The sequence below is a fragment of the Fusarium falciforme genome, chromosome 11, assembly GCF_026873545.1.
Source record: "Fusarium falciforme chromosome 11, complete sequence".
NCBI lineage: Eukaryota > Fungi > Ascomycota > Sordariomycetes > Hypocreales > Nectriaceae > Fusarium > Fusarium falciforme.
The window spans coordinates 64571-82451 of NC_070554.1; the positions used below are offsets into that span (position 1 = coordinate 64571).

A 17881-nucleotide genomic window follows, 5' to 3' on the forward strand; every position below is an offset into this window, starting at 1 on the left:
AGCTCCCAACAGTCTTCCATGACTACCAGGATGGTGGGATACTACAGGGTTTTGTTGGATCTAATGGAAATTAACTTTGGATTAAAATATCACGGAAGTGACTTGTCGCACGCTCAGGGCCCTGGTGCACGACCCTCACCTAAAATCTTGACCCCCTGATCAGCGTTACATTAACAGGCATTCTAGTTCGCGGAGATGCATTTTGGATCCTTGGTCGAAGGACTGAAGCCGGTGACAGAGCCAGACAAGCGCCAATGGTGCCACAGGTGCCGAAGGAAAGCCACTCAGTCGGTAACTGGACAGTGGAGTGTCTGGTGAGGCTTGAGGTAGCCCACCCTTACCCGACTCTCAAGCCACTACTAAAGTGCCGGCCAAGTAAATGTCCACCCAAATGGCGGGGAAGGGGGAGCTAATCTTACCTGACTGACTACACAATAGCTGCCGTGCATGTGATAATGCCATTTTCGGACAAAAAGCGGCGTTGTCTGCTTATGTGGGAGCATGACAAGGGGAAAAGCAACAGGGCAACGAAAGACTTTGATACTGAACTGGTCAGGTATCATAATGGCCAGCTTTCGACGGTAGATGGGGGAACATATTGGAGAGAGTATGGGTGCAGAAATACACAGTTTACGGGGGCACACGGTGCCAAGGACCGATCTGGCCGATCAATCAAGGACCGGCACGGCCCACTACAAACGCTTATGCAAATTAATTCAACATCAGCTCTCACCTTCCACGAAGCAGCTATCCGTACCCTCGGTATTGTTGATGCGCTAATACCTGATCATGGCACGGGCAAGCCGGGCCGCTTCCGGATTCAGGGAACCCTGTAGATTCGGAATAAGCCGACGATGCTAAGCTCATGAGCATGAAGGGGGCTTGAATGGCTTTCTCAACCGTCTTTCCGTCTCTAATGAAACCGGGTTCTTTCAAGTCCCTTCCAACCTCTGCACCCTAGCGTTGCCTGGCGAGTCAGCAGACTTTGAGGAGTCAACTGATCTTCACGCCAACAGCTTCTACGGTTTCGAAATATGGAAGAGGAGGCGTTCTGACACTTTACAACTGCCAATACGGGCGGGATTCCGGGCTTCCGTCAGCCACGGTTTGGAGAAGAAAGGGAGGACTCGCGGGGTGCCCACGAGTCAGAACCCTGGTTGTCGTGACCCGCCTAGATCAAGCCTCATCGGGTAACTTGGAACTACTGAGGCCGAACTTCCTTGGCATCAAGGAATCCAAGATCTGGCCCAAGCTTAGCTGTCAAACTGCAACGGCGGCGAAAGGGACTAGGCATTCGTTTCCGTAGCCATTCACCTCCTACATTTATCCCCAAGACACAGGCTCCCTCCCTGCTTCAGTGCCTCGAACAAGTTCTTCTTCATCCTTTGTTGAACCCTTCTCCCTTGTTCTATTTGTCCTAGACTCCTAGGCAGGCTCGGATGGCAGTTACAGCACAGCCTCGGGGCTTCGGCTCCGGCGTCGACGACTCCGATAACCAAACCTCTCTGACCATCATTATCGTCTTTCTTGCCATCTCTTTCTATAACATCATTGAACTTAACTTTCTTATCTGGGGAACCTTCAAACGTTATGTCGGACTTTACTTCTGGACAGTCCTCATCGCCACTTGGGGTATTCCTGTATACTGTTCCGGCTTCCTCGTCAAATATTTCGGCTCATCTTCATTGGGATACCTCTCCTGCACATTGATTGTTGTTGGCTGGGTATGCATGGTCACCGGCCAATCTTTGGTGCTATGGTCACGACTACATCTGGTCCTACGGAATCAAAAGCGTCTTCGCCTGATCTTGTGGATGATAATCGTCGACGCAATCATCTGCCACGGCGCTATCATTCCTATGGTCTATGGATCTTTCTCAAGTAGCCCCGAGATGTGGAAGAAGCCTTATTCCATCATGGAGAAGATCCAAGTCACCATCTTCTTTCTGCAAGAGACGATCCTGTCCAGCTTTTATATCGGGGAGACAATCAAGATGATGAGACTCGAACGGTCCATGGGGAACAAGAGGTCAAGTCGTCGTTTGATGAAGCACCTTATCCTTGTCAACGTTCTCATTATTCTCCTCGACATCACGATTTTGGCCCTGGAGTATGCCAATCAATACGAGTATCAGACATCATACAAGTCCTTTGTGTACAGTACCAAGTTGAAGTTGGAGTTTACTATCCTAAACCGGCTGGTCGAGATGACAACAGGAAGCAAGAATGCGAGCTCTGGTCCGAGTCGAAGTCACACCACGGCCAACAACACTTCCATCCCGCTTGAAACCTTCAACGATGAGAGGGATGGGAAGACTCCTGGTTTTTCATATCAAGCATACGCTGTCGGGGGTAACAATGGTGCCGGTGATGGAAACAACATGTCGCCCAGTCCAAATGACCACGGGGTGATGATGACAACGGAGATTACCCTTCACCGCGACGAAAGACACCATGATGATATTGGGAGCGGGAAGTCATCAGCGAACTCAATGACTGAGCCAGTGCAACCATGTGACGGAGATTCAAGGGCGTCCTCGGAAGTTCAGTTGGCAACTCGTGGGTTCTGATAGAATGGATGAGGTTGGCTTGTTTCAATGGTAACATAGGAGGAGACTTGGGCAGATAGGCCATGCATAGCATTAATAAATGACCAGTTTGACCGAACAGGCCTCTTTATCGCTTTTAATTGCAAAGTAAGATGTCGTAGGATAGCTGATAGACCTCTGTCTTCCTTGATAGAATTGGATCACCAATCTCTCTGAAATCTGAAGCATCTTTCCTCTAGGGATGTGAAGAGTCAAACCAAGCGGTGGCTTTTATCTATTGTTCTCACTTCGTAAAGTCACTATTTTATATCATGGAATCACGAAAAAAATCTGTTGTTAGGCAACCTGCGTGTATTGGGCTACTCTAGTTCATCTACAGCTTACCGAGCAAGGATTCAAATCCCCTGCCATCAATCTACTCTCTCGCTCTCTACACTGTCTGTATGGCTGGATATTCAAGGAAATGCAAGCATATCCAATCTACCAACGCTAACACCTTAATTTTTGTGGTTGTCATTGTAGTACTCGCATAGGTTGCCACCAGGGAAGGTGATGATGTTGCGATAATCGCACTTGGTGTAGGTGCAGATAGGGTTAGTTATGTCTACTGGGACCTCAGCGGCGAAGGTATTGGTGTTAGCCGAAGCCTTAGTAGTGATGATAATGCGAGAGCACATTATGAATGTGGTTTGTATATGGTATTTGTGTTGTGAGGTTGCAAAGATGCCAAGTTATGCTAAGAAGTGTTGGATTTTGCTTTGGTTGCTGCTGATTGTTATTGATGATGAGAAGATAAAAGGTAAGGTTAGCTTAAGGTAAGGAGTAACTCTCATTTTATAGGCAACTCTTGACGTGTTGATGTGTATGTTATTTCCTATCGAACCAGTGAATCAGTATCTGGCCACGAACAAACCCTCGAACACTCAAGTCAAACAAAGGATCATACCCCATGCAAAGCCTAGATTCTATATTAAACCAGTGAAGTATTCAATCTACGACATTGATATTGCAAACTGATAAAGAAATCTATTGACTCTTATGTGTTTGATGTTTTGTTCGGCAGTTCCAATATTTGAGTCAAGTGCTAGGATTCGATGGTGAGTGTTCAAGGTCAGCTGAGTTACCCAATGTTCTCAGTCCTGTTCCGATTGTCCTGCAGGAAGATGTGTCAAGGCTGTGGCACATTATTGCTCCAAAATGCATCGAGAAGTTGGGGGCGATATTTGTGGTTCATTTCAGGCGATGACTGCCATTGTTTACCATTTTCTTGTTGATGGTCCTTCAGCAGCACAGGCCAAGCTTATGCAAGTGTCTCGTTTTACGCAGCTTATACCAGTGTTGTCCGAATGTCATGTGCCCTCCGACGCAGTGGCCACTTTGCTCTTCGTTCAAAGGAATATGGCACATTAACAACAACCAAACATACCTAGCTTCCAAGAAGCTTCCACCTGACACGACCAAAGAGTTTTGGGATACTTGGACGCGACCATTGGGATGTCGAGTGCCTCTAGAGCTAGAAGGCGTGAAAAGGTCATTGGCGAACAAAGGAACGCAACTTTTGTCAACCTCCCTTGGCCCTCGGGGCCTCCTTTGTTCTGTCGAGAGTAGCTCAGGTTTAGCCCCAAACAAACAAGCCCAACCGTGACTCCGAAGTCTCTGGTACCGACGCCATTCTCTAATTGAGAACGCAGGGAGATGCAACATCGCACAATATACCATATCAAGTCTATCACATGACGACCGCGTTTGAAGCACCCTGTGCAGCATTTCTGTCCTACGAGGAACTCGGAGAAGTGTGAATTCAACCGGCGACATTTCCCGGAGCATCAACAAAGCTGAATGCAGGAAGCAACGACACGATAACCTTGTCAGGCACTAAGTGTTGAACTGTGGTTGTCATTAGCCGTCGTGTGAACCTTGCAAGCGCCACACCGTAACAGTGATGTACTGTGGACAAATTATAAACAACTGTGTGGTTTACCCTGAAGGCTAACCAGCAGCCCTTACAAAAAGCTACTCAATTGAGTCTTGTTACAATAGGAACCTTACAGTACAGCTGTGGTGCTGCCGTGTGGTGGGTGGTGCCGTCCACCGTCGCTGGATAAGAAAACGATTCTCTTCGTACATTTAGGATAACGATGGAGTCTAGGAAAATATTAGCCTTAAACATGGTGCAAAATAGGGAGTCGGTCTGGGCCCTAATAGTGTCGATTTTACGCCAAGTGTCATCTTGACTGATACATTTAAAAAGCCGTGTAAAGCAGTCGACGGAGAATAAACAACTTTTGAGGTGAGCTGAACAGCCTAGTTCCTGCGAGTCAGATGGTCCTCTTGCAGCTGTAAACGTAACCATGTTGTAATCATAGGCGTACGGAGCATGCAATAGCCAAGCTTTCTAAATCGTGGCTTTGTCCTTGCTGGCATCACGAGAAGTTTGTGGCAGGTCCAACGTCTCCTCGCAGCTGAGTGAGACACCCCCCAAAGAGGCCCTGAGATTGACATGTCAATTTTTCAAAATTAAAGTTCAGCCAAAAGTATCGCATTGCCAGCCTCCCATTAATGGGCATCATTCGAGCGGCTGAAAATGCGGAGCTGAGGCCACGAGCTTACGAACCGCCCTCACCAACTTCCTGTGATCATATCACTCTTCCTCAATATTTATTACCCGACTGCCCGTTTTTGATAAACTCCACAATTCTATGTCAGGTTAACAGTCACTGAGACATAACCACTCAATATCAGTGTTATTTCATGATCAATCATGACCGACAGATCTTTGAGGCTGTCTCGTGAACTTGTCACGGATTCAACTCCAGAACATTACTCCCAGCTGGAAATGGATTCTTCTGACTCCGACTCCGACTTCGAAGTTGTTGACGACTTGAGCTCGCTTTACCTCTCTGATGTTGAACCTGGAGATGAGCCTCAAGTGGGCAATCGCTCCTATTTAAGGGGTGTAGTTGATATGGGAAGGCAAGTACTCTTTCATTTTGAAGTTGCTGAGGGTTAAGCGGACAGCTTATCCTGGGATGCGATTTGGATGGGCATTAAGATCCATGGTGTTTACTTCGAGGCTGACAGATAAATTACCAGCAACGGGATCCGCTTCTCAGTCACAGACCTATCCCCTCCCCTCTCTCGCATTCTGCCGACAGTCCATGTTTATCGTGTCGCCATATCACTCTACGACGCACAGTTTGACCCAGAGACTGGGCACAAGATCCCCATCCCCCAAGATGTCATCGGCGAAACCGTGGCCGCCCTGAATCGTTTCAAGCTTGTCTGTGCCGATCTCGGTGTTCCCCGAGCAAACATCCACATTGTCGCCACTGAAGCAACTCGCGCTGCCCTTAACTCTGCTGAGTTTATCAAAGAAATCACCTCAGCTACCGGCCTCACTGTCGATATGCTCCACAAAGAGGACGAAGGACGGGTCGGCGCCTTAGGCGTCGCGAGCGGCTTCTCCGACATTCGAGGACTCATGATGGACCTTGGAGGCGGCAGCACTCAGATTACCTGGATCATATCCCAAGCCGGAAATGTCCGGATCAGTGACAAAGGGTCAATCAGTTTTCCATACGGGGCGGCCGCCTTGAGCAGGACTCTTGAGGATCTGAAACGGGGTAAATCGAAGGAAGAGGCAGCGAAGGCACTGGCAAAGTTGCGCCAGGAGATGATCAACAAATTCCAAGACGCTTATAAATCGATCGCGGTCCCTGAGAGTCTAGTAGAGGAAGCCAAGGCAAATGGCGGATTCCCGCTCTATCTCTCTGGAGGGGGGTTCAGGGGTTGGGGCTATCTGCTGCTGTACATGAGTCAGGTCGGCAAGCATCCCCATCCAATATCCATTATCAATGGTTTCACTGTTAGCAGGGAGAGGTTTGAGAACACAAAGGCTATGGAGGAGGTTGCTCGGACCGCACATTCCGTGTTTCGGGTTTCTGATCGGCGGAGGAAGCAAGTCCCTGCTGTTGCGTTTCTGGTCAACGTCCTATCCCACGCCATTCCGCATGGAATCCGAGTTGCGCACTTCTGTCAAGGAGGCGTACGAGAAGGTCTGCTCTTTAGGGAGCTTGAGCCAAGCATTCGGGCACAGGACCCGCTCGAGGTCACAACGCAGCGCTTCGCACCCGAGTCAGTCCAGGCCATATACAACCTTCTCATGTTCTCTTGTCCCGCACCTTCAAAGGGCGGTACTCGCAGATTCCCCGATGCCATCAGTGCGCACGTCATCCAGGCATTCGCCAATCTTCTGTATGTCCACACCATCATGGACAAAGAGCTGGCCTCAACGGCAGCCATGTACAGCACGAGCGCCGGACTGCTCGCTTCCACCCGTGGAGTTTCCCACGAGGACAGGGCTAGGCTTGCCTTGATGCTGGAGTCTCGGTATATGGGTGAGCTTCCCCCCCGCGAGGCTCAGTTCAAGGAGGCACTCCGTCGTGTCATCACACCAGAGGAAGTTTGGTGGGCTGGATACCTTGGCAGAGTCGGATACCTGATCAGCCGCCTCTATCCGTCGGGCAAAATTGATGAGAGCAAGCCTCGAGTCATTCTTTCATCTGAATGGGCTTGGGATCTAGGACGCAAGAAGCAGAGGGAAGGAGTGAAGTTGACAATCTCTGTGCAGAAGGTCAAACATGACCCTGCCAAATTGAAGAAAGCATTGAGGGACCACGTAAAGATAGTGGAGAAGGTCGGAAAAAAGAAGAATTGGATTGGAGGACCGAATGGATGGGGAATGAAGGTAAAACTTGTGGTTGTGGAAGAGGATATTATGACTTGACCTGGTGTCTACACAACAAGTTGAAATGAATGGTAGTCTTCACCTGGTCCCTGAGAATGGCAGCTGCCAAGGCATGATAATTAGATAGGTTGCAATATAGTTATTTACAAGAAGTATAATTGCTATCCACTCAGGCTCCCCTTTGCTGTTGCATGATTACTCGATGAGGACTCGGGCAGATTAAAAGCTCAGCTCGACATTTAGCAGCACAGCCCATTGTAAACGTCGCGCTCGGGGAAGTAACAGCACTTGCTACAGCAGAAAGTCGCATAGTTGTTGATATTGCAGCCCCTCACCTTCGCAGGACGGCACTGAAACGGCGGTTCGCTGATGCTGGTGGTAGTTGCAGCAGTGGTAGAGACAGTGAGCACTGAAGTGCTGCTCTCGGTAGTACATGTGGTGGTTTCAGCAGTGGTCGTGGCTGCTGACGTGGTCGAGGAGGGGCTTGAAGTTTGCAAGATGCTCCAGCTTGAGGTTTCCGTGGAGGTAGTAAGGAATGTGGTCAAGCTCGAGGGCTTGCATGGTGAGGCCTGGATGCCAGGCAGCGCGAGGGAGGCGAAGATTGCCGCTGCCTCGACGTGCTTTGTCAGGGCTATCATGTCCGATGGGAAAAAGAACGAAACGAGTGAAACTAAAGACGGCAAGCACCGGCAGATGTTGAGCGTCGTGGGCCTTCTTTTTAAGTCAGAATCCCGCTGAAGAGTTAACATTAGTGGCAGATTTACTATCAATAGTTTCGGCCTTAATTTCATGCCAAGATGTCTAAAAACCAACTAAATGTAAAACTTGACTTCGATTTCAAATAAAGAACCCGATACCATAAGATGGAGAATAGGCACGGTCTACATATCTCGATTCGCTGTCGATGGTGGCCGGTTCACACACATGAAGTGTCTGAGGCCTAGGGTAGCCGGCATCCCCGTTGACGCCGAAGTGGTATTGTCCAAGATGGCAGCGACATAAAGAACGCTCTGGAATCCAAGGTTGGCGAGATTTTGTTCTCCGTACGCTATCAAATTCCCAACACACTTCCGTATCTCGGCATGTCCGGTATCTTGTTAGCATGTCAGGGTCCAAGAACACTCAGGTCTTGGGGCCAACCGGGAGTGCGGTGGTTCCACCAGCCCCGAATGCAGGCGATTTCAGGACTAGGAAGTTGGTTCCAGCAATGGTACTCCCGGACACCTAATTAGGACACCGACTCCATACGTTTCAACTTCGTAGCGAGTTGACTGTGCTCCCGGGCGGGAAATCTCAAGCACTCACTCTCCTACCGCAAGGAGCTACTTATTTCCTCTGTGCCCTTCCTTGGCTGGGCCTCTATCAACATCGCGACAACCTCCATTTGACAATCTTTTGGCCACCACTCAAACTGTACTTCTTTATATGACCGTGTATACGTAATTCATTTTTGCCATGTAACCAGTTTACTCCCCCAAGGCCGTCAATCGTTCGTATTCCTCCATAATCTTACTCTTGCAAGGTTACTGCTGACAGTGTTTGAGCTCTTGGACCGTAGTCTCAAGCTATCAAAGCCAATGGTCTGATTTTTGCATCGGGCCAAATCCCCGCCAATACGCAAGGAGAGCCGATCGAGGGGACTGTAACAGAAAAGGCCCACAAGACGTGTCAGAATGCTCAAGCCATTCTGAAAGCAGCGGGCTCAGGTCTGGACAAGGCCGTAAAGATTACTGTAGGGGTGCACTTAGACTAAGCCCCACGAACCCGCTAACGGTCCAAGGTCTATCTTCAAAATATGGAGGATTTCAAAGAGATGCATGAAGTATATGCACATTATTTTCCCCATAAACCTGCTCGAAGTTGTTGTGAAGTCAGGAGGCTACCAGCGGGGATGAGTATGATGGTGGATATTATCGCTCTGCAGTAGACTTGGCTTTGGGTGATTATATTTGCAGGTTGGGAATTGTGTTGTCAGAATTGGATGTATCTCGACAGTATATAGTCTTCACGCTGCATTACGTATGGCGGACTTGTTACTGCTGTGCTTTCCCTGAAAGTTACTCGATCGATATTCTGCGAATGAATTACTCTTCGTTTGGAACCACTTGCCAAAATGGGGTTCAGATATCGGGAAGAGAGCCGTGTGGTCTCCCTGCCCCAGACAGCACACCTCTAGTCTGAGCCGAATTTCATATCTTTCACAAGAATCAGAGAGATGCTTATCAATACATTTCTTATTATTAATTGCCAGTCTCATTACCATCATAAAAAATCAGCCGCTTAAACATTCTGTGAACATAACAGTGGGTGTTGATTTCGACCATCATACTTAAGAGTGTGCTGCAGCTGGAAGATACATCAAACACACTCTTCCATCAATCCGGTATCTGGGCCCTACCACAAAACCAATGTCTTAGAAAATCGTCAGTGTGTATGGCGCCACTGGGGCTCAAGGAGGCAGCGTTGTTAGGGCACTTCTGCGCGACAAATCTGGGTCGTTTACTATTCGCGGCCTTACTCGCAGTCCAGGCTCAGAAGGAGCCAAAACTCTTGCGGCAAAAGGTGTTGAGATCATCAAGGCCAATATCTTCGACGAAAATGAACTTGTTGCAGCATTCAAGGGAAGTTGGGCTGTTTTCGTCAACACCAACTCAGACGACCTGGTACTCTACTCCTCTCGCATCATGACCAATTCAACAGACGCCCACGATATTAGTCCATCGGATCTCCTGGATTTCTCACCGAAACGCAAATTGGCGAGTGGGCCGTGGATGCCGCGGTTGAGGCGAAGGTCAAGTATTTCATACACAGGGGCCTCGCTTCTGCCTCTAGGATTACATCCGAAGCTATGCCTTGCCGTCGTTTCGATGGTATATGCTAGATCTCGCCCGCCAATCCTTCAACCGAGAGCTAATGGCGCTGCAGTGAAGGAGCACATCGGAAAATATGCGCTTTCCCAATCCTCGCTTCGATCAATCGTAGTCAATCCCGCATACTACATGGAGAACTTCAAGGCGAAGGAATGGGCGCCGTACCTCGGTGGTCTACCATCCATTCAAGACTCTGCAGGTTACTATATCCTCAGCTGGCCGCTTTGGGGGGGTTCCAACGAGGTTCCACTCATTGCCATCGAGAGAGATTTTGGCGATGTCGTGCATGGAGCGCTCCTAAACACCGATCAGTTGTGTGGAAAGACCATACAGGCAGTTATCCAGTCCAAGCCACTTGAAGAAATCCCTACCGATTTTGAACATGGTATGATACACAGTTTCCTTTCAGGGCTGGCAGCTAACTTCCATGAACAGCAACCGGGAAAAGGGCGCGTTTTGTACCTCGTGAGGACTGGCGTTTGCTGCAAACTGACGGAACGAGAGTTATGCAGACTGTCAAGGAGATGTTTGGGTTTTGCTATGAATCTGGTGGACTGTATTATGGCGAGCCTAACAGTGTCAATCTCTCTGCATCGCTGAAGCAGGCAGCCGCCGCAGCACAGGGATGGTCGGGCGAGAATACCGGCCTCTATTCTTTGGGCGAGTACTTCAAAGACGTCTTTGCTTAGGCGGCGTCTCGATCTAGACAGCTCGTTATTCACTGCGTTGTTGACGCCTACTTTAGCTCTAGGCTAGTTTATTGATAGCCACCAAAGGTCTAACCCGTGGCTATGAATTTGTGCGGATTGTACCGTCTTGAACCTGGTCATACAGTTGGGTCACTCTTTTCTTTGTACAACGATTCTGAGCGTGTTGTTCCTTTGCCTTTTTGCGCCTATTGTTCACGTTGCCGTGTCCGAGGGGGCTGGCGTCGGTCTCTTATCGCAAATATCTCATCAAGGACCCATAAACTCCGTGCTATTTGAGAGCGTAGGGTTTCTAAGAAGCCGAACATGGCCCATGCACCGGAATGACCTCTTTCATCCTTGTCATCAATGGTCTCTCTGAAAGGGGCCATATGGCACAATAACAATGAACGTAGTTATTGAGATGTGCTAGTATCAAAACCCAGTGTTGAAAAGCACCGTAGAAAATATCAGCGATGAGAAGCAAGATATAGTGTCGAACATCCCAACGGCGATGGCGGGGTGAGAGAAATAATTATGGCAACAATACCATTTTATACTCTGACCAATCTAATTGCTTTATCTAGGTACCTAGAGAAAGAGGAAACCGGGGAATGTCGTTTCGCTGGGATCGATAAAGAACCTCATCTGGCCGACCAGATTGGCATGACCACGAACCTGAGATATACAGGCCTTGAACCCATCCACGGGCGAAGGCTCCTTCAAAGGCAGTCCCAACGATACCCCGGTGAAGCAGTTTTCCCCCGCCCGTACCGACCCGACCTTGAGTCAAGAGAACTGCCAGTCTGGCGCAGGTCCTAGAGCCGCATGGCGAACGGTCGATTTGTACGCCGTCCGCAAAAACAACGACATTCCTCTGTCTCACAATTCCAGATGTGTCTCAGGCTCCATCTTCTTCGTTGAATAAAGCGATGGCGTAGAGCTCATAGCCTCGATGGCGGGTTCGCTGACCTAGGGAGGCCCTCACTTCCCGGCCCAATTGGACAAAATCATCGTGGTTCTCGGGCGAGACTGTCAACCCAATCTGACTGAGGTCGATGCTGGCATAAACGGCGCCAGAGTAGACCAGAGCGACCTTGATCACCAAGGAGCGAGAGGGCAAAGTGACAATGAGATCCTTGGCCCATTGATAGCTGATGACTTGGATAAACTCGGCGTGAATTGGCTTATGGTCCTTGATCGCCATTCGAGCTTTGACCCTTCCCGAAGGGACATCAGTTAAAAACATCAACCTCTCTATTCTCTGGGACCTGAACCATGCCCTTGGCAACAGCCGAATGTCCGAGAGCAATGGTGCCATGGCCGCAGGCAGTAGAAACCCCATCTTTATGCCAGAAAAGAACGTCGAATAGAGCACCGGCATCCTCGCGAGGGGTAATGAAGCCACCGTACATATCGGCATGACCACGAGGCTCATGGCAAAGGGATCGTCGGAGGACATCAAGGGGATGGTCGGGCTGGGCCATAATGTTGAGACGGCGTTGTCCAACGGTTTGTCCCTCTGTTTCATGGCCAGGTGGGAACTTGTGGACAATTCGGAACAGCTCGCCGGCGGTGTGCCAGTCTTCCGACTCAACCCAGGATGGGTCAGCTGGGGCGGTAGTCATGTTGACTGGTGAACAAGGCTGATTCAGAGTGGGTTGATAAAGAACAAAAGGCGCCTTTGGTTTAAAAGCACCTTGAAAAGTCAGATGAGATGAGTCAGGACTGTAAAACTTTGCGAGGCGGGGATGATGTCCTCCTATTCAGTAGACCTTGATGGCTCTTTTGAGTATCGGATTCAGTCACATTTGGATCGGTATCGACCCCGAGGAGCGTGGGTTACTCGACTCTCATCAATAGTGTAGCCGTTGATGAAAAGGGAAGTCAATGGCAGCTCTTTCTGCATCACGTCTCTACCAATCAATAACAAGTTAGCGTTGGTCAAGTCTCATGGCCTGGTGGTTGGCCTGGTCAGTGGAGCCAGACTGGGGTCGTGAATTTTGGAGATGTCGCGATAATTGATAAGAAGTGGATAGTACGTGTGACAACCCCTGTCAGCTGGGCTTCCACAGCTTCTTGCAAGCTAACCCCAACCGTAACATAGCAGAAAGATATATTATTATGCAGCTTGAAAAATGGCTATCTTGGAGTAGAGGCTAGGTTTTGAACATCTCAAAGCTGGTTTTCTAAAGCGAGGACAATTACATCAAGACCTGCGCACCTGAACATAGGTGCTAACCCGGACCTTGCGGGCACTACCTACAAAGTTAATATTAATCCATGCTAGCCTAGCTATGACTCATAATGAGACAGAGCGACACATGCCTTGGTTAAGTGTTACAGTAGATATAAAACAGGGCAATTCAGAGAAGGGTACCAAGAAGACAGCTTACATACAACTCCACCAAATCAAAAGACCGCCCACGCACTCTTTAACCCCCCCCTTGTTTTCCTCTATTAATTTCCCTCCATGAAAGCCTATCAATTTTTAGGGCCCGAGGTGGGACTCGAACTGAGAGAATTGCCGATCCCAAAGCCTGGCCCTGGTGATGCTTTGATTCAAGTTAAAGCTGCAGGCCTTTGTCACTCAGACACTCATGTTCTTCACCGAGGTGGTGCCGCTTGGATGTGCGCCTTACCCATCGTTCTCGGGCACGAAGTTGCCGGAGTCATTGTCCAAGTCGGTGAATCGGAGGCTCACACATTCCGGGTTGGGGACCGTGTGGCCGTCGCCTGTACGGGACACCCCATTGAGGAACGCAATTTCCAAGAGGCCATCGGAGTCGGTCGTGATGGGGGTTACGCCGAATACACGGTAGCCCCAATAAAGAATCTGGTTCATCTTCCGGATTCGGTCAGCTTCGCTAAAGCCGCCGTGGCTACTGACTCGATCGCTACTGCATACCACGCAGTCGTTTCTGAAGGCCGTGTGGGAGATTCCTCTACGGTTGCAGTTCTCGGATTAGGGGGCCTGGGGCTCAATGGTGTTGCCATTGCTGCTCTTCGTGGTGCGAAAGTATATGGAGTGGACATCAACACCTCCAAGTTTAGCCAAGCGAGGGAGCTTGGTGCCATCGACTGTGCGAGAAGCTTGGAACACTTTTCGAAGGAAAAGTTCGACGTTGTCATCGATTTTGCAGGTGCCCAACAAACTATCAGAGCGGCCATGTCGACGGTCCGGCCAGGAGGTACAGTTGTGGTCGTAGGGCTTGCAGCTGAGACCCTCCAGTTTACGACAACAGACCTTGTCACGAAAAATATTGCATTGAGGGGATCGACCAGCGCGAGCCTGGAAGAGTTTCGTCAAGTGGTTCTGTTACTGGAGTCAGGAGCTTTGAAACCACAGATCAAGCAGATCCCCTTCGACGATGTGCCCAATGGTCTCGAAATGCTTGGAAGTGGGCAGGTAGCTGGTCGCTTGTATGTAGTTCCGTCGGACGCTGAGGCAAGCTAGCGGGAGTTTGAAGAAAGCGCACCAGAGGTCATAGAAACATATATGCATCAATTTAAAGACATATATCGATAGTGGTGACGTCTCAAGCCTAGGGAACGGCCAATGCCCGTAACGTGTGCTAATCCGTCATCGGTACGAGGCGATGTTAGGTTGTCAAAAATGGCCATGACGCCCACCTTGCCCATTTGCGAGAGTATCCTGCTCGTGAAGTTTTCATCATCGTTTCCAATGCTTCCTCGTGAATACTTGGTCGAAAAGAGTTGGCGGCCTGGAAACAGTCCCAAGGCCAATGAAATTTTCAGCGTGTGCTCCGCGTGCAATGCTCGGCTGAGATGACTGGAACGCGAAAAATGAAGGTATCCTACTTATAGAAACTCCCAGAAAACACCTCACGAAGATCCATGAAACGGCACTGAGAAGAACCGCAGCTTCTGCTCTGCGCCCCCAATAGACACAGCAACAGCTTCCTCAAGTGCCATTTCTCTGGATTCTTAAGCACGACACCTTTAATCTTTTGAAGTCTGCACACATCTGCTACATGTGATTACTTATCTTAAAGGGGTAATGGTTGTCTGTCTGCGACCGCCAAACGTGGACATGTGGCCTATACTTTCTACCGACTCTGTCACCCGGCTTTTGTCCTCGATGAAAATGACCAGGTCTGGCTACAGTCGACTGTTACTGAGCTAATCCGGGCTGAGGGACTGAAGGTGTGGATTGGGGTGAAGGAGATGGAGTTCAGCTCTGTGGCTAGACCGGTTACATGACATACCAAGACAGATGGTCAAAACTGCACTATCTGGACAGGATAGGGTCCCTGTTTACACCAGTAACAGATTAAAAGTATTTATGAGAATAAGAATCGAAGGCGGCAGCAAAAACACGGTTCTATCAATGCTTATAAACGTTCTCTTGGAAGAGCAATCCACGTCGCATCACAAGCCGCATATTGAACACCTGTTTCCCCCTCAATGGTAGTCTCAACAAGCATTTTCCGTCCCCATATTTCCACCAAAGTGGTCTTGACAAGTACAATGGCCGGTGTCGGCAGTGGCTTCTTGAGTTTCATGTCCATGCGCGCCGTGACGGTATTGACGGTTGTGAGATCCATCACATCCGCAGGCAATGCCTGCTGTAACTTTTCCTCCGCCTGGAGCCGATAATTGATATAGATGTAGCTTCCCATAGCTTCGTCCATCAAAGCAGCTAGGAGACCACCATGCGTCCAGCCCTGAAAGCCATTGACGCCGGTCTGAAGGTCAAATATCAGGGTGGCGGAGTCCAAAAGTAGTCGAGAGGCTTTTGGTCTCGAGCCACCGAAATTCGATTTAAGCTTAGAAGGACGAGGATAAAACCCAAGGCAAGCGGGGACTGCCTCTGCTTTATTCAGAATGTGTCTGAAGAGTTGGTCCTTGAAGATGGATATCCCTGCTGGATCCGGCGGAGAACGACAAGGCGGGTTGAAAGTTGCAATGTCGGGAGACGCCAGCAGGGAAGCACACCAGGGGATTGCCTCGAAATGAAGCTTCGCAGCCTCAAACGTGTCTTGTGAAGCGGATTCTACCACTCCATGCTGGGTTAGAAGGTGTCGTGAACATGGGGGTGGAGTAGAGACCTACTGGCCGCTTGCGCATTTGGTGAGAATAAAACTGGATTTCGTCGCTGCAACCCAACCCCAACAAGCAGGAACAAAGGATTTAAGTCTCGCAGAGCTACCCCTGACAAACACTAAGCAGGGATAGCGAAGGATGATAACGTGGTGGGCTGGTCATCCAGCCTCGGCCTTGGCGCAACTACCTGCGAGAAGACACAACCACGCATCGACTACGCTACATGACAGACATTGAGATGAGAGCTACATCCTTCTGCAGGACTGAACTGATAGATTCTCCTTGGAGAAGACCTGAAGGGCCTCCATGCCTATACTTTAAGTAATCTCAAGATCATGAACAATGTCATATAGTGACTACCGCGCATGTGAACGACCTCAAGGAGTCGACCTCGGCATTAAGTGGGTCTCAATGACAATCCCTTGGAAACCTTTGACCAAGGCCCTTCGAATAGTCCCTCAACAAAATCGTGTATTTTTTTTTATTTTTTTTAGATCTTTTGGGGATTGGTGTTGTGCGATGACCGGAATGTCCGGAAGTCTGAAACCCCCTGTCGCCATGATATAAAGACCACGACCCCCCAACCCCTGGTATCCTAAAACTAGATCTAATCTTCACAGTCATCATCATGGAGGACTTCCTAATCGACTCGCCAGAAACCCTCTGGGCAACAATGAAGTCGGTGTTTAACCTCAAAACACTGGCTCTTGCCTTTCTCCTTGCCAATTTCAAGAGTCTGCACTTTATGTGGCTTGTACGCATCCCGCCGGTGTCTCAATCCATCAGATCCTAACTCCTACAGGCACGATTCCTCCGCGCCTTCGTCCGCCGCCTCACCGACTCGGCCCCAAACAAGCATCTCTCCCCCCGCTGCCTCTTCCTCCCTGCAATCAGCGCAACCCGTTCTCCCGCCCTGGAATGCGACTACAACCTCCACAAGTCCAACTCCACCTACTTCACTGACATGGACATGTCCCGGGGCAACTTCTGTCTTGTACTCTTCAGCAAGCCCTTCAACCCGATCCCTGGGCCAAACCACTTCACCATGATTCTCGGCGGAACAACGTGCACGTGGAGGAAGGAGATCAAGCCGTATGCGCCGTACGAGCTATGGACGCGCATCCTCTCGTGGGATGAGAAGTGGCTCTATGTTGTGACACACTTTGTCAAGCCGGGTGTGTTTCACCCGGATGAGTATGTTATGCAGCCAAAGAAGAAGACCAGTTCCAAGAAGAACAAGGAGGATGTTGAGTTGCTAAAGGCTGTGTATGCTTCTTCAGTGGCTCGATACGTGTTCAAGAATAACAGACGAACTATACCACCTGAGCAGGCACTCAGAGACGCTGGTCTGCTGCCTGAGGATGAGGCCGGTTTGTCAGAGGTTGAGAAGACGAGAGCGGCATCATTGGCTATTGGAAGGCTCGAGGCAGGGTGGGATGCCGTTCATAGTTGTCTCCAACCAAGGGGGGCCGCGCTAGGCTGGTATAATAGTGCTTACTAAAAGAATTCACCAGGCGGCAATTAAATAGAGAGGTTAATGGTTGGGCCGAATGCAGACAGAGAACCCTGGCTACTCGGGAGAGCGGTTGGCTTCGATGCGTTGGACTTGGTATTTCCAACTGCTTTTCCTGAAGATGGACTTGTGACTCATGGCGTCCCTTCGGGCCATCATTAAACACACGAGTCTACAAGCATTCAGACCGGGTCTGGCTCGCTTGCGCAACTGGTTTCTGCGGTGCAGAATAATTGGCACACCATACTTCCTCGGGACTGGATCTTTGGCAGAGGCCACTGTGTTAGTATTGGTATATGATGATACGATGTGTTGATATTGTGTTTTTTTCTATAGTTGAAGCCTGGTCCTTGATGGGATAACTGAGCCGCTAGATAGTAACAAGTATCCTACTCTTTTAGGACAATATAGTTAGTGATATCTTGTTGCTATAAGATTCTTGAAGCATT

The 17881-nt window shown here is 49.4% G+C and overlaps 5 protein-coding genes and 1 pseudogene across 6 annotated transcripts, besides 1 other annotated feature; 5 read left to right on the forward strand and 1 right to left on the reverse strand.

Annotated features, from left to right (window-relative positions):
• Positions 1–1439: 1439 nt before the first annotated feature.
• On the forward strand, positions 1440–2570 carry NCS54_01296500 (Hypothetical protein; the record flags this gene model as incomplete). Its single annotated transcript, XM_053158183.1, has 1 exon — positions 1440–2570. One exon carries the CDS (start codon positions 1440–1442, stop codon positions 2568–2570), a length of 1131 nt encoding a protein of 376 aa, XP_053014158.1.
• A 2815-nt stretch (positions 2571–5385) lies between these two features.
• Positions 5386–7335, forward strand: NCS54_01296600 (Ppx-GppA domain-containing protein; the record flags this gene model as incomplete). Its single annotated transcript, XM_053158184.1, has 2 exons — positions 5386–5522; positions 5643–7335. 2 exons carry the CDS (start codon positions 5386–5388, stop codon positions 7333–7335), a joined length of 1830 nt encoding a protein of 609 aa, XP_053014159.1.
• Positions 7336–9827: 2492 nt separating this feature from the next.
• Positions 9828–10855, forward strand: NCS54_01296700 (annotated as a pseudogene). The gene is made up of 4 exons: positions 9828–9959; positions 10013–10166; positions 10222–10551; positions 10602–10855.
• Positions 9828–10855: a sequence feature.
• An 898-nt stretch (positions 10856–11753) lies between these two features.
• NCS54_01296800 (Hypothetical protein) lies at positions 11754–12480 on the reverse strand (the record flags this gene model as incomplete). Its single annotated transcript, XM_053158185.1, has 2 exons — positions 11754–12047; positions 12100–12480. The coding sequence occupies 2 exons, from the start codon at positions 12478–12480 to the stop codon at positions 11754–11756; spliced, it is 675 nt and encodes a 224-aa protein (XP_053014160.1).
• Positions 12481–13481: 1001 nt separating this feature from the next.
• NCS54_01296900 (PKS-ER domain-containing protein) lies at positions 13482–14309 on the forward strand (the record flags this gene model as incomplete). The annotated part of the gene is made up of 1 exon (XM_053158186.1): positions 13482–14309. One exon carries the CDS (start codon positions 13482–13484, stop codon positions 14307–14309), a length of 828 nt encoding a protein of 275 aa, XP_053014161.1.
• A 2238-nt stretch (positions 14310–16547) lies between these two features.
• NCS54_01297000 (Hypothetical protein) lies at positions 16548–17420 on the forward strand (the record flags this gene model as incomplete). The annotated part of the gene is made up of 2 exons (XM_053158187.1): positions 16548–16673; positions 16722–17420. The coding sequence occupies 2 exons, from the start codon at positions 16548–16550 to the stop codon at positions 17418–17420; spliced, it is 825 nt and encodes a 274-aa protein (XP_053014162.1).
• Between the last annotated feature and the right edge of the window lie 461 nt (positions 17421–17881).